General features: G+C 42.0%; 1 protein-coding gene across 1 annotated transcript in view; it reads left to right on the top strand.

The window, feature by feature from the left end:
* The window catches only part of PCBD2 (pterin-4 alpha-carbinolamine dehydratase 2), a 95,544-nt gene extending 78,602 nt beyond the window's left edge, over positions 1-16,942 (top strand). The window contains exons 3-4 of the mRNA XM_075275053.1: positions 13,231-13,311; positions 16,830-16,942. Coding sequence (XP_075131154.1) covers positions 13,231-13,311; positions 16,830-16,922 — 174 coding nt within the window. The 3' untranslated portion in view covers positions 16,923-16,942. The remainder of the gene's footprint in view (positions 1-13,230; positions 13,312-16,829) is intronic.
* Positions 16,943-17,160: the final 218 nt, after the last annotated feature.

Raw genomic sequence — 17,160 nt, 5'->3', positions numbered from 1 at the left:
AGCCGTTTATGGGGTTATCATGCCCACACTGACAGATGTTACATAGTTGCCAGTGAAATAATATTTCATCTACAGACAAGTTTCTGCTCGGTTTCTTATAGACAACAAAAGTTATTTTAATGCCACAAGAACCTACAAACACTATAAAAGAAACCTGTGGGATACCGCAAGATGATCAAATTGAATACTCGCCTGCCAGCAGCGAAACACATCTCTCAGCTTTAGTGGCTGTCTGGCTAAATCCGGTCATCCTCAAAGTCTACCGAGTAACAGAGAATCTGTGAATTATTATTATACTGCAGGACTAGGAAGACGGAGCAAAGTTTGCTGGAAACCCCATTTAAGATCACAGCAAACTGCGGACTGATATACTTGTGTGTATTAGATTGTCAGCTTTGTGTCTCAGTCTGTTTTACATTTTTCGTCTTGACGGTGAAGTGCAAGAATTGATGTTATAACTAGAGATGAGCAAACACTAAAATGTTCGAGGTTCGAAATCCGATTCGAACAGCCGCACACTGTTCGACTGTTCAAACGGATTTCGAACCCCATTATAGTCTATGGGGGGAAATGCTCATTTCAGGGGTACGCAAAATTCGATAAAATTATACTTACCAAGTCCACGAGTGACGGTCGGGCTGGATTCTCCTTGAAGTCTTCTCCCGGCGCAGCGCCCCCGCGGCGTCTTCCGGCTGGAATTCACTCTGCCTAGGCATTGGGGCCTAGGCAGAGCCGACTGCGCATGCACGGTCATGCACTGCATGGCAGTGCTTGGTAAGCACTGAAGGAGCCACAGCATTTGTTTAAATGCTGCAACCGTCTACAGCAGATTTGTGAGGGTTCTAAGAATTGGACCCCTGCAGAACATACATATGTCTGCTTTCCTCCTAAAACCATGTCATTCCTGTTCATTGTGTGTGTGATATTGCATCGTAGCCTGTTACTGAGATACGATTTCCAAACTTCCGGTGAAGTTGCAGAGTCTGGGGCAGAAGGCATTTCCTTCTATGACCCCTATGGATGGAGTGGGGTGTTGCACAGCAGGGAGGATAGAGAGATAATATGGCACTATGGAGGGCGCTGGGTTGTTCTTTGCTACAGTATGGGACTTAGATTTAACAATCAGAAATGTACTTCATGAACTACTTTCCTTTCTGCATGACTGATGCTGACACTGCATGGAAAATACATGGACCCCATTACAGGTAGTCCTTGGGTTATGACGTTTTGTGGTTACGACTAGAGATGAGCGAGTAGGTCCTTGCTAGTCAGGAGAGCTGGCAGCTTGCATTTATGCGGGAGCTTACTTTTTCTCATAGGAATGCATTGGTCAGCATTGATTGGCCAGTATACAGCATTCGCCCAATCAACGCTGGCCAGGAGGCGGAGTCTAATATAAGACCACAATGGAGACTGCTGTGTTCCGATCTTAGACTCACAGATGAGCCTCTGGCAGAACCAGCGTTGATTGGTCGAATGCTGTACACTGGCCAATCAACCCTGGCCAATTCATTCCTATGAGAAAAAGTAAGCTCCCTCGTAACAGCAAGCTGCCAGCACTCCTGAATAGCAAGGACGAGCCTGCGGCAAATCAACGCTGGTTCTGCAGAAGGCTCGTCCTTGCTAGTCAGGAGAGCTGGCAGCTTGCTGTTACGAGGGAGCTTACTTTTTCTCATAGGAATGAATTGACCAGCGTTGATTGACCAGTGTACAACATTCGGCCAATTAATGCTGATTCTGCCGAAGGCTCGTCTGTGAGGAGGCAGAATCTAAGATCGGACCACAATGGAGACTGTTGTGGTCCGATCTTAGACTCTGCCTCCTCACAGACGAGCCTCCAGCAGAACCAGCTTTGATTGGCCGAATGCTGTACACTGGTCAATCAACGCTGGTCGATTCATTCCTATGAGAAAAAGGAAGCTCCCTCATAACAGCAAGCTGCCAGCTCTCCCTGTACAGTACGTGATTTAGTGTGCAACTGCTCGGAACCGAGGAAGACTGTACTGTACTGTATATGGTACAGTCTTCCTCAGTTCCGAGCCGCTGCACACTAAATCACGTTGATCTGTTCCTACGCGTCGTCGTATGGTATGTTTCCGACATACGTCGAAATTCGGTTTACGACGCTGCGTAAGAACGGATCAACGTCGTAAGTCGAGGACTGCCTGTATAGTCTATGGGGTCCGTGTGCTTTCATTGCTCACCGCTTGTCAATGTGTTCGGTATTCCGTTCGGGGGGTCCCCATGTGGACTCCTTGAACGGAATACCAAACGCAGATGTGACCCGGGCCTAAGGCTTGTGATTCCACTGGCTATCCCTTTAAAGAAACAAATATCAGAGATCTGTTCCTATATAATATCTCCATCTAAACCGTACTGAGTATTGCTGATTGTTTTACCCTTGTGTTGAATATTCCAAAAAGTTAAATTAGAAATAAACTATCTATTTCTGTTGCATAACTTCAAGTAAGTTCCTGTTCTTATGAACTTTGACTGCTCTGCCACCAGTTTGTTCCCACACTATACACATTGTAATGGATAATCTGGGATTACCTATTTATCAATTTATCACATTTCATTTCTATTCATTCATTGAGCTGTGAATAACTTAAAAAGAGCGTGGATGGGTGTTTGACCGTATTAAATGTCTCTAATAGTGAAAGGAGATTGAACTCTGCACAAAAAGGGAAACGGGTAAGAGAAGGAAATAAGTAATCTACCTAATGGCCGTACAGCAAATAGCAAAGATGTGTAAGTAAATGCCAGGAGATGTCAACATAGTCTTTAATTTACTTCCACGCTAATAATGTTTTCCTTGTAACCTAAAGAAGGGTATGCCCCTGAAACAACAAATTCTAGATTAATATTGACAGGTCAATTTATGGAATCTTTCTGCCTTCCCAGTGGATGCAGAAAGTACGAGGCGTAAATGAATAAAAAGCAAAATTACTGACAAAATTATAACTCATCCAGACATTACAATGCACTCAAAGACGACATGCCAAATTGACAGACTTGAGGCTAAGGCCCCACGGGACAGCCCACAGCAATAAAGCGTCGTGGGAAAAAACGCGGCAGCAACGCAAAGTGGGCATGGAATTCGCTAGAATCCCATCCATTTTGCCTGTACTGTAAAATGCCGCGATTTTTTCTACGGCATTTCCGACCCGTGGGGCCTCGGCCTAAAAGAGGTTGCATCTTTGGACTGAGAGAAGCAGGATGGCGAAATGCAAATTATGTGGGCTGTTCTGACCTACCTGTTGTCACGTTCTTGTCTAAGTCCAGACCCAGATTCCGGACTGCAGATTGCACCGCTAAGGAAACAGGGGAAGGAGACTATCCCTGGCACTACGGTGGCTAGCTAGGCCCTGTCTACGGGTGGTGGTCAGCTGCCCCCAAGCTAGCCTTGGCCCCAACAACTCCTGGCTCTCTAGCACGTAGACCTAGCCGACAGATAGGGCAAGAGCTGCAAGAGAGCTAGGGACTGGGGATTCTACGGTGGTGACCCCTACCGAAATCAAGGTGCAGCTGCAGACAAATAAACAGGATGGGATGTGCTGGACAATGGACACGCAGCACATCACAATACAAAACCAGAGAAAATGTGGAGAGGGACAGTGGAGAGGTGAGGAAAGGGTAAACACAGGACTGGGGCAAAACAAACTGGAACCCACCTCAAACAACGAGATAGTGCCAAGCAAACCGAAGTGAAGGACAGGGCAGAGTAGAAGTGTGGAGGGACAAACCAAACTCACACACAAACAACACTCAAACTCTTTCCTAGACAGTTGAAGCACAAGCAAAACACTCCTCCTTCCAGGGCCACGAATTTTAGGTTGGGACCACAAAAACCAGCAACTAGTGGAGCCAGCCCTCTTCCTTATAAAGGCCCCAGAAACCTCCCATAGGATGATGGCAATAATTAGCACCTGAGGTTCGATTCCTGAAACCTCAAGTATGCTCAGAGGACTGACACCAAATACCCAAACCAATGGTCCAGTGGCAAAGAAACCACCAGCAGAACACAGGAGCCCGGATCAAATCCCCAATAAACACACACACCAACATATACAAACAATTAGGTCATGACACCTGTTTAGGACATGTTGGGAGCAATGGTTATGTGAGGTGAACAGGTACCAGACATCCGTGTCCTACCACCAGTAGAGAGAATTGTTTGATCCACCAAGCATGAGAAGCTCCAAAAGTTTTTGTCCACCATCCATACACAGATGGCCACTTAATTTCACACATTCGTCTCTCCCCTAACCATTACCAGGCACATAAGGATATTTGGTGTCATGGCACACTCTATATATCCCATCTTTGACAGACAGCCATCATCTCCTTTGTTTGCAAAAACCTGCACCGTTCCAGACTAGAACTATATAATCTTTACCGACAAGGTTCTGTTTGGGATCTGATGGCTGCTGTGCAGTGATGGACAACCCTAACTGCTCATGTGATGATCAATTTGATAGAGCCATCGCAGTCACCCATAGCAGTGATCTGAGAGACTCTAACAGCTCAGTGATAAGGCATGACATTATGTGGCCACATGTGTTGTCTTCGATAGCAGGGCTCCCGACTGGCATTTTTAGCAGAATAATGCTCATCCACACACAGCATGAATGTGCCCACCAGATTGGAACACATCCTTAGGATTTATGGGACTAGCTGGGGCACCAACTATGGCGACCAATGTGTGTGCAGAATCTACAGGCCCTCAATCCAGAGCAAAATCTGCAACAAAAAAAAGTTCTTCTTCTGTAGTGTACGGCCTTAGCCTAAAGGGGTTTCCCAGGCTTATAAACTGATGACCGATACTTGGGATAAACTATCAATTGAAGAACAGTGGGTGTCCAGCACCCTGGATTCTTGCCTATGAGATCTTTGAAGAGGTCACAACATTGGGGTAAGCTCTGCTCTTGCTTCAAATAGCTGATCAGCGGTGGTCTCAGGTGTTGTACCCCTGCTGATCTTCAATTGATGAGCTATCAATCAATAAGTCCCAGAAAACCCAGTTGGTCTAAGGGGGCGTTCACACTACAATTGGTGACCGTCAGCAGTGTCCATCGCTATTGTCCATTACAAGATTTTAGCAACGGACTCCAGCTGAACCGTCAATAATACGTTAAAATTTCCATTCATTTCAATGGGATTTTATCTTGTGTCTGTTTACACCCAATCCGTCAGAAGTCCATTTTTTTTCCAGCGGGCAAAAAATCCTACATGCAGGACTTGTGTGTCCATTTGAAAAAACGGATTCTTGACGGACGGCAAGTGTCCGTTATTTTTTTTTAACATTGAAGTCTATGGGCAACGGCCTTATAACGGGCAGTAACTGATAGCCGTTATTTTGTGTCCGTTTTTTTCTGCACATGCTCAGAAAGCAGAAACAAAGCAAAAAAAAACGGAGGGTATAAAATTTTTTTTTAAATTGATCCATTAAAAAAAACGGAACCATTAACATTAGTTAGTGTCCGTTAACGTCTGTTATGATAGATGCCCGTTTTTTTTTTTGTTTTTTTTTTAACGAACACCTTCATGACGGAATTCAACAGTAGTGTGAACTACTAAAACATAGCAAAACACAGCTAAAAAAAAGTGATGTGGGAACAAAGGGGTTTTTTTTTTTTCTCTCTTAAAGATATAGGGAAACCGCCATTATAGTTAAGGCACTATCTGAAAAATAAATAAATAAAATAAAAATAAAATAAAAATAAAATAAAAAAATAAAAAAATGTGTGTATATATATATATATATATATATATATATATATATATATATAATTTATGTTCTAAACTATTTCACGATTACTGATGATCTAATCTGATTTTCTTAGTTCTACATGTTACTGTAGGGGTGATAGGGGGGGACTCTCGCCTATTTTCTGAACCGCCGTCCTTACCTTCGTCTTAAAGAACGCAATTACCTAGGCTATAAGCCCACAAACAAACGTGATCTTACTAAACCTTGAGCTGATGCCGTGTGACATAAATGTGTTTGACAATAATATTACTCTGCAAAACTGTTTGATAATTTTCATTATCGCTAATTAACATTGAAGAAGCACAGACGTCTGCCAAAATTAACATAGGTTTTGCAGCCGGAAGCTGAAAATTACTTTAATTGATAGTAAGATAGTTTCACCAATTAGACCAAATTAGTGATCAGATTTCAAGACGTGAATAAATACCCTGCCTGATGAGGAATAAAAACAAGATTACATAGTGTAACATAAATGTCATTTCCTTTTATCACCAATTGTATCGTAGCGAGTAAGAAGGTTGCAGACCTTTAAATACATAAGGTTGCTCAGATACAATACTGTTCAATTAATGTAATGACGGGGGAAGTATTTAGGAGTTTAATGGAGATTGCACGGCAGAAATTACTTCCAAGTTGTGTGTTTTTTTTCCATACTTGGACTTGTCTCCCCCCCCTTTTTTTTTAATGTTTGAACGATACTTATTGAAATACTTCATAGAACGCTCAATGTTGTGCAAGTTCTCGGATATGTTCTTAAGCGTTTACGTAGTACAAGATGTTCCTTTCCTATGCACACTATACATAGACATGAGAGGTTACTATCAAGGTGAAAACTATTTTTTATTTTTTTAATCCAGATTTGGTTAAAGATTTTATGTGCCGAGTCTTTAGGGAATGAGAAGACGTAGCTAAGATAGATGAAGCCTCGTTCTCAAACCTGCCCGTAGATTTTCTTTAAGGCCTTTGATAAACGAGAGTTATCTTAAGTGTTCTAAAAATAAGATTCTCTTTCCTATGTATTACACCATTGCCAATGCACGTCAATGGGCACGGCGTAATTCCAAATGTCCTCTCTAGTGGTCTAGTAGGTCGTGTATGGGTATAGAAGGACAGGAGGTCAACAGTTGGTTCTTGAGGTGCCTTTCATTTCGAAAGGGTTATCAATTTGGGATAATCCCTTTAAAGTTACCACTTATTAGCTGTTGCCTTGAACAGCACAGCAGTGGGATGGGATTGCAGGTCTCCTTCCTATCCATGGAGATGACAGGATCTGGAGTCGTCCATGTAGTGTGTTTCTGTATATTGAATTGTCTGCGTTATATAAGATCTATCTATCTCCTATCTATCTATCTATCTATCTATCTATCTATCTATCTATCTATCTATCTATCTATCTATCACTGTGTGTGTGTGTGTGTGTGTGTGTATATATATATATATATATATATATATATATATATATATATATATTTATACTGTGTATATATATATATACAGTATAAATATATAATATATATATGTGTGTGTGATATAACTGCGCTTTAGTGGTCATCTCTGTAATTTTCACCTGGTCACTTGCATGCACAAAATATAATATTATTACTAGTGTTGAGCGAATAGTATTGGATCGAATACCTCGCCCGCATAGGAATGCGTGTAATCGGCCGAACACTAAGGGGTTAAATGCATGGAATCTTCGAAGTGTTTAACTCCTTGGTGTCCGGCTGATTACACGGATTCCTATGCGGGCGAGGTATTCGATCGAATACTACACTAATTATTACACAAAGTTCTCTTAAGGGATAGTTCACGTGTAGTTTTTTGACAGCAAATTTTGACGCGGAATCCACCTCAAAATCCGCTGCCGAAAACGGCTCCCATTGACTTCAATGGGAGCCGCCCGCTTCTTTTTTCCACTAGCTAGTAGCGGACTTACCCCTTCTTCCTGTGGTCTCCTCAGCGTGAGACTCCCTCCCAATTAGGCCCATTCATTCGGGCCTAATCCGAAGCGGAACGCCGTGACGGGATGTCGGTGCACTCTCGTGGCTAGCCACGCATTATGTTCACAGGCGGAATCCAGTGATAATATTGGTTCCATTTTATTTGATTTAAATTTTATTTTTGATTTGGGAAATTGGCTAGAGACAGGCTACGTTGATATTTTAGTCTTCCCAGTCTTTATTAGTAGAGATGAGCGAGTACTGTTCGGATCAGCCGATCCGAACAGCACGCTCGCATAGAAATGAATGGACGTAGCCGGCACACGGGGGGTTAAGCGGCCGGCCGCCATCAAAGCGGAAGTACCAGGTGCTTCCATTCATTTCTATGGAGCGTGCTGTTCGGATCGGCTGATCCGAACAGTACTCGCTCATCTCTATTTATTAGTCATTTCTAATTACTAATTTCTAATTACTAATAAATAAATCTATGATTCAGAATACATTTTTTGGACTATCTGTACCTCTGCATGCCTTTGATCTCATATCTTAACCATACAGTACAGAACCATAGAAATTCAGAGTACTGAGCGTGAGCCTACCATGGATACTAGATCTAAATGCAAGTAAGCAAAATTCTAATATATATTTGATTGATCCACTTATAATTTATATATATATATATATATATATATATATATATATATGTGTATATATATATACATATATATATGTATATATGCATATATTATATAGAAACTATATAGAATATATATATATATATATATATATATATATATATATATATATATATATATATTTGTATATTGTGGTAGATAATGAGAATACAATGTTAAGTTTGATTTTAATTCAGAAACATCTGATAAAATTGCTCCTGGTGTTTTTTTTATAATTCCTCCTTTTCATGTTCGACGCGTTTCTCACTATTTTGGACTTCATGGAAAAAGAAAAAAAAATCCACTCCCCTAAGAGATCGGTCTCTTCTGAATCCTCTTTACCAGAATCGGAGTGCCGTACCCGGTGAATGAGCGGCCTGCACTCCCCAGTGGCCTATGGATCGGTTTTGTCTCATTGAGGAAAACATTTCAATTGCTGACACAAATGACAAACTTCATTGGGATCACTTGTGACCCCCCCTTCCTTCGTCTTCTCTGGCAAATTGGCTCTTGATTCATTTCTGCCTAAAGTGTTTGTGAGTTCTCCACACGCGGAGGCATGAAATCATTATCTGCCATTACACACTATTTGCTCGTAGCTATCATGTGGGAAAAGACTCATTTTCAATAAAGAACCAATTAAATGTGTGCAGCTATAGTGAGCAGCTGTGCAAATGTAAGCAAACATTCAGGCACGGGGTAGACTTAATAGCCTATCCCTGGTCTCCAAAGGGTTACTCCCAGCCTGAATACAGACTTTATATTAGGTTTTTTCTATTTGTTTTGAATGTTGTGACAGTTTATAGAATTGGAGACAAATACAATATATCACATAATAGAACTATACAAATATAACCAACATAGAATATATTCACAAATCATATAAAACATCCAAGCAATACATACACCGATAAAACTACACAACTAGGTGGTGATCCATGATGTATGGGCAAAGGGTACAACCCAAATATGAAAAACCAAATACTCCCAACAATAATATACAGCAAATAATATCACATGGCCCTACCTACAAACTTAATTGTCTTTCCTTGACCATAAGAAGCGTATATTTCTGGTCACAAGTATAGATGAGCAAGGAGTGAAATATTCGAGATTCGATAGTCCTTTCGAGTAGAGCCTCAAAATTTGACTACTTGATCAAATATGGAATCCCATTATAGTCTATGGTAAAAATGCTCGTTTCAGGGGAAACCACTATTCGACTAAAGGAGAGTCCCCAAGTCCACGAGTAGCAGGAGGAGAGTGTTTAGGAGGAGCGCTGTGCAGTTAAAGCACACGGACCCCATTATAGTCTATGGGGTCGGTGCGCTTTAACTGCACAGCGCTTGCAGTTGTGCTAATAAAAAGTAAGCTCCCTCGTAACCGCAAGCTGCCAGCTCTCCCAAGTCTGCGGTAAATCAATGCTGGTTCTGCAGCAGGCTCGTCCTTTCTAGTCAGGAGAGCTAGCAGCTTGTGGTTACGAGGGAGCTTACTTTTTCGTCATAGGAATGCATTGACCAGTGGTGATTGGCCAGTGTACAGCATTCGGCCAATCAATGCTGGTTCTGCCGGAGGCTCGTCTGTGAGGAGGCAGAGTCTAAACAGGACCACAATGGAGACTGCTGTGGTCCGATCTTAGACTCCACCTCCTCACAGACGAGCCTCCGGCAGAACCAGCATTGATTGGCCGAATGCTGTACACTGTATAGCAATCGGCCAATCAACGCTGGTCAATGCATTCCTATGAGAAAAAGTAAGCTCCCTCATAACAGCAAGCTGCCAGCTCTCCTGACTAGCAAGGACGAGCCTGCTGCAGAACCAGCGTTGATTGGCCGAATGCTATACACTTTATAGCATTCGTCCAATCAACGCTGGTTCTGAATTGCATATTTACTGCGAATAGCTAGTAGTATTTGATCGAGTACGAATATTTCAAACACCGTAGTATTCAATCGAATACCTACTCGATCGAATACTACTCGCTCATCTCTAGTCACAAGTATTAATTCTTGATAGGGCCTCATTGTCCTGTCTCGGAGATCTGGGCCCTCAACTACCCACCACTTATTGTGACAGCCAAGATATCAAATTTAGGACCTTTCACCACTTCCACCAATTCAAGTTCTTAGCACAGGTGGCGCTCCACTGATTCCAGTGCAGTTGGAATTTTCTCTTTAGCCCTCACAATTCCTGAGCTCCAAGCACATTGGTTTAGGTATGGGAAGATGTGGGAAGTGTCAGGCAGGGGGCGTGATTCTGACCTCCGAATCACAACCCTTGTCTGCTCCTGACTGGCACCGCCCTTCTGACAGTACAGCGCACAAATAACATATGACACCAATACTAAGAGAATTGATTGCTCAGGAATGTTCGGGGCTAGAGTAAACATTCCAACTGTGCTGGAACCAGTGGATCAGCGCCTATTAAATGATGTAAAGGACTTGTTGGAGGTTCTCTATAAGGCCTGCCAATGGAAGACTTCAAAAGTTTTATAGGGATTTTTACCATAGACTGCAATACTAACCTCTTTTAGACCAATATAGACAAAGGATCTGAATCACAGGACTGAAGCAAGCTAAGAAAAACATAAGGGGGTGCTGAATGGTGATATCCTAGAAAACAAGTGGCCCATAAGGTGACATGGAGGAAGTTGGCGCTGATTCTGGCACGATAACTCATGCCAGAATCAGCGCTGACAAAAAGACTCCCATTGACTTCAATAGGTTCCGTTTTCCGCGCGGAACCCATTGACATCAATGGGACAAAAAGCCTCCCATTTATTTCAATGGGTTCCGCGTGGAAAACGGAACTCATTGAACTCAATGGGAGTCTTTTTTTTCAGCGCTGATTCTGCCACCAGTTATCGTGCCAGAATCAGCGCCAAATTCCTCCATGTGAATGCCCCCTTATGGGCCACTTGTTTTCCAGGGTATCGGCATAGAGCACCCCCTTATGTTTTTCTAACAATTCATCAGTATTAGATCGCCATGAAGTTCAATAGTTTAGGCATCTACCATAAAACTAAAAGACAGTCGTCTGCAGCTGTTGAAATGATGGGGCCTGCTCTGGCCTGCTGGACCTGCACCAATATGTCTGCCATGCAGTGAGGGTTACGGTAGATTATATATTTGTTTGATGAAGTGAGTTTTTTTTCTTATCTTGTCTTGGACAGTCTATAGTCTAGAATACCTGAGAAAAGTCTATGAGATGAGAGAGTAGGCCGAGTAGAAGAGAGGAGGTCACATGGAGTGTTGAAGTTGTGTTATGGTTGGCATTTGGAGATGAATATAAAGCTGTACGGAGGTGTTATATTGGAGAGAAATTTGTGTATGAACATTTCCGTATATTTGTGTAAAGATTTATAACTATTTGCTGGGAGAGAGGAGAATGGCGGACTGACTCACGGACTCACGGAGTATAGTTAGGCCTTCTCTAACTGCTGCAAGTAAATTTAGTCAACTTCTTCACTGTAGTCCTTAATGGGTGACAAGACAAGGAAGCCTACATCAGACATATATATGAAGGGGCAGCACGGTGGCTCAGTGGTTAGCACCGCAGCACTGGAGTCCTGGGTTCGGATCCTGCCAAGGACAACATCTGTAAGGAGCTTGTATGTTCTCCCCATGTTTATGTGGATTTCCCTCCATACTCCAAAGACATACTGATAGGGAAAAATGTAGATTGTGAGCCCTATATGGGGATCACAATCTACATAAAAAAGACATATACATGAGTACTCTCTTGCAAGCTCCCTGAATTTTTTTATTTAGAAAATTGAGATTAAAATCAAGAATCCCCCTAAGCTTTAAAAAAAAAAAAAAAAGGCAAAATTGCCCAGTCCCAAATTAGAAGAGTGAAGAGGCGGATGTTGTAAACCCCTTCCCTAACCCCAGGTAACCTGCAGATATCACTGAGTCAAGCTGCATCTGACTATATTGTACATGAAAGGCCGACCATGTAACCCCTCGTTTACATCTGCGTTGGTATTCCGTCCGGCCGAGTCCACATGGGTACCCCCCAAACGGACTACCAAACACAATTGCAAGCGGTTTGCAGTAAAAGCACACGGACCCCATAGACTATAATGGGGTCCATGTGCTTGCTGCGTGCTGCCCGCACGAATCATGCGGACAGGAAAGTAGATTGTGAACTACTTTCCTGTCCACATTTTCTGTGCGGAGATCTGTCGGCAAGCACACGGACCCCATTATAGTCTATGGGGTCCGTGTGCTTTTCCTGCACACCGCTTGCAATTGCATTTGGTATTCCATTTGGGGAGTCCCCATGCGGACAGAATACCAAAGCAGATGTGAACGAGGGGTTACATAGCATCTCTTCCTGATGTCTCCTATGGGGGGGGGGGGGGGTCAGTGTTCCTCATGAGACATTTAACCTTAAGATCGTATTCTAGTTCAGGTTTCTCATGCTTGCAGCTGCTCTGCACCACCCATTACTGAGTATAGGGAAAGTCTCTGTAAAAGGAGCCCTTTGGTTTATAGTTAATGACTCCAGAGGTGGAATTTCCCTTTAATTCTTTAACAATATTGTATATTTTAGCAGCGTTTCATAGCCGTGGCCATTATATTACGCCCTTAAATATACATTACAACCCTAAACTCTTTCAGCACCGCACGTGAAAACCATTTATCTTGTATTAACTCGCCTATTCTGGAAAGAGAGTTCAGAACGGTCTTCACATCTGAGAAAATGTCTCTAGAAAGTAAAAAAACAAAACAAAAAAAAAAAACCCTGCCTACCTATCGGTTATACCAGAAAACCTTCCCATTAACAGAGTTTCTGTGTTGGCCTAACGTCTGTATAATTTTTGTTTCTTTTCCTAAAGGCCTTTGGATTTATGACTCGTGTAGCCCTGCAAGCAGAGAAAATGAATCACCACCCAGAATGGTTTAATGTGTACAACAAGGTAATTCATTACATTTTTATTCCATCACCTGAGCTTAAACCACTGGTGCGTTTTTTTTTCAGGGTATCACTTTACGGGGTTTTGTTACTCAGATGGGAATAAGGCTTCCTGCTAAGACTTTCGCTGCTCAGACCTACAAGGTCCCGCGCTGGCACATGCAAAGCTGCAACACAGGAATAGTTGTCAAGTGTCAGAACGAATTTGTCACAAGTGCATTATCAGTATGTTCGATCGCGGGCAGCATAGCAACTGCGTTGATCGCTTCGTACACTGACACAGTGTTCCCTGCTGGCAGCTCGATGTGTAATATAAACGTCAAGGCTCCTGCGGACGTTACTGTAGTCGGCCAGAAGCGGGACCTCTGCTGTATCCTGGAAACGTGACAGTACGTATGTCATGCCAGAATGGGCAGAATCGCAACCACTCCCCTTGTTTCCCTTATTTCATTACTTGTGATGTAATTGCTTCTTCCTTCGTCTCATTAATTAGCTTTAACGAATAAAACCATCATTGTGCACTGAAATGTAATACTAAATATGGTTCCAATCTGCTGGTTACATAAAATACTAAAGTGCTGCAAGACAAATGCTTGTAATATACTTCTATTTTACACTTTAACCCAGTAGTGACTGGTGTATAGACTTTCTACGTTAGTCACTAATGGGCCTTAGGCCTGGTTCACATCTGCGTTTGGTAATCCATTCAGGGAGTCCGCAAGGGGAACCCACCAGAATGCTGAATGCATTGACAAGTTGTGAGCAATGAAAGCACACGGACCCTATAGACTATAATGGAGTCCGTGTGTTTTCCGTACGGTGTCCACATGGAACATGCGGACAGAAAAGTACTTTCCTCTCCACATGATGTGTGCGGGTACCGAGCAGAAGGCACACGGACCCCATTATAGTCTATGGGGTCCATGTGCTTTCACTGTCAATGTATTCGGTATTCCGTCCAGGGGTCACTATGCAGACTCCCCGAACGGATTACCGAACGCAGATGTGAACCGGGCCTTATTTTGACGCATCTGGCATTCTGAACCTGTTCCTCGTACCCAGAATCAGAAAAATACTGCTTCCCCTTCTTTACATGCTATGGTCAATAATTACTGTAACTTGAAAAGATTTTGGATGGAAAGGACTCCCTCTTTTAGACATTAGCACCCCTGTGAATGAGATCAGTGGGTGCAACCTTTACATGCCAGCCCAGACCCTATTGAAGGCCCACAGGTCTGACTTTGGTATATTTCTAGTAGGCCGTAACAAATTACTACATATACAACTTGGGTTAAACTCAAGTTCAGCGTTTATTTCACTTGAGGTGTATAAACTGCTTTTGCAAAGGTACAAACAAACAAAAAACAAAAGCCTTCTTGGCTGAGAACTAACTAAACATAAGAAACTGCTCCCTGCCTATACAGGAGCCTGGCTGCCAGACTCTCGCTCTGGTAACACCAACAGGTGGCACAGTACCTGGTTTGTAGGATCTGTTTGGACAGGTCAGCTCTGTCTAGCATAAGCTACAACTCTGCCTATAATCCTTGAGATGGGAATATCTCTTTAGCTCACTCATTGAGTATTACTATGTCTGTAATGACCCCAGCTATACAACTGTAATGTTATTTTCTCCGCGTGGTGAGCAGCGTAGAAAAATAACCATTTTTTAAATGTCTGTTGGCCACCGAAAAAAAACCTTATAAAAAGCTATCAAAAAGTGTTATGTTCCCACTTTGAGCTACACCAGCTAAACAGCTTTACACAAAGTACCTAAGGGTGATATTTTCCATATACTAATTTACAACGGGCTTAGTCCAGTGATCATTCAGCGTATTTATCACCTGACGTGTACGCTGGTGCCAACAGTGTAGATACATTGCAGTGTCTGACTATCAATTAAAATTACATATTCTCTGTAAATGAATCTTTACAGTCACTGACAGTTTGGGGGAACTTTTAGGCTATATTTAAAAAGAAAATTTTTTTGGCTTTTTCTTTAACACTCTGAACTTACATTTCTAATCCTATAATTCCTGTGCGATAACAGAGCAAGAAAAAAAACACCATACCTTGATCATATTATGGAACAAAACTTCAAAAGCAATAAACACTGCAAAAAAGTCTCGTTGTAGTGTTTTACATAATTTTGTGACAACATATGTTAAAAAGTTGCAAAAAAAAATTGCAAAAAGGCTGCGTGTGAAACCACACCAAGAGTAAAAACAAACAGGCCGAAGTATGTAAAAGTACATAAATAGACTTTTCTTACGTAGTAAACTGTGAGAATATTCAGTCCAGTGCACAGAGAAAGCTGTCTGCAGATGTGCTGTGAGGAAGAACAGCCCCTCCCCCTCTGTATTCACTGTGTGAAGAGACCAGTCCTCCTCCTTCCACTCCCTGTAATTTCTTGCTTAATAGAATCTATGGATGAGCGATCCCTAGTAACAGCGAGTGAACTGTAAATTAGTTAAGAGACATCTAGAGGCAGAAAATCTACATTTTAGGTTTTTCAGTCAGAAAACAGCAACATCTTTAACGGAAGTACGCTACTTTTGTCCACATTTTGGTTTACAATCACATGCTGTATTAAATAAGACTACGTTGTCTGACAAGTTATTGACCATTTAATAGAGTACCATGAATTAAAGTTAATGGTCTGATCAGTGGGGTCTAATGCTGGGGATCCTAAAACCTGAGATGAAGCCATTTGAAGTTACCATTCGCTTTTGGCAAATGCTACAGCTCTACATACTGGCAATAGAAATGTGTAGAGACTTCCAATGTAACAGCTCAGTTTGAGGGTTGCTAGGAAGGATTTTGTATTAAAAGTAAGTTACCGTATATACTCGAGTATAAGCCGAATTTTTAAGCACAGTTTTTGTGCTGAAAAAGCCCCCCTCTGCTTATAATAATGAGAAAAATAATAAATTATAAAATAAAAGAAAAAAGAAATAAAAGTTCTAACTCCCTCCTTTCCCTAGAATACCTATGAAAGTAGAAAATGACTATGAAACACACACACATTAGGTATCCCTGTGTCTGACAGTGCCCGGTCTAATGAATATAGGGGATCTGCAGTGCCCCTGTTCCGTCAGGAAGGGGTTAATAGGAGCACTGCAGATCCCCTATATTCAGCCAGGCTGAATTCCAAGTGGAGGAAGAAAGAAAAACGGTCCTCAAGCTCAGGGAAGGGGCAGACAGACAACCAAAACACCCCCTCCCCTTCCCCAGCACCCAGCAACTACTGCTTCCAAAAACCATTTTAATTTTTGAAATTTTCCAGTAGCTGCTGCATTTCCCCCCCTCGGCTTATACTCGAGTCAATAAGTTTTCACAGTTTTTTGTGGTAAAATTAGGGGGGTCGGCTTATACTCGAGTATATACGGTAAATGGGTTACATGTATGCCATAGATTTTTCAAAAAAATAAAATGGGAGTTGTACTTTCAGGTAATATATGTCTATGGGTGTGTTTATTGTATGCCGAGAGTCATCTTAAATTGATGTTCTTTCTTCTTTTATAGGTTCAAATAACTCTGACGACACACGATTGTAGGAAATTGACCAAGAAAGACGTGAAACTCGCTCAGTTCATTGAAAAAGCCACTAATTCCTAATAAATGATGTATTCAAGCTAGTTGTATGTATTGCAGTACTTTCTCTCTCTCTCTGTTATGCAGGGGTGCAGCTTTTGGGGTGCAGGTGAAACATTGGTACTGGGCCCTGGAGCTTCAGGGCATCAAATATAGATACAAATATGGTGACCAATAAAAAGCAGAAACTTTGCAAACTTTGCCTACCAAGTTGTGTTTACAGCTCCAATGGAGACTTATGTCTCACCTTTATTATACACTC

The sequence above is a fragment of the Leptodactylus fuscus genome, chromosome 5, assembly GCF_031893055.1.
Source record: "Leptodactylus fuscus isolate aLepFus1 chromosome 5, aLepFus1.hap2, whole genome shotgun sequence".
Taxonomy (NCBI): Eukaryota; Metazoa; Chordata; class Amphibia; order Anura; family Leptodactylidae; genus Leptodactylus; species Leptodactylus fuscus.
This window is presented reverse-complemented; position numbering and strand designations above follow the sequence as displayed.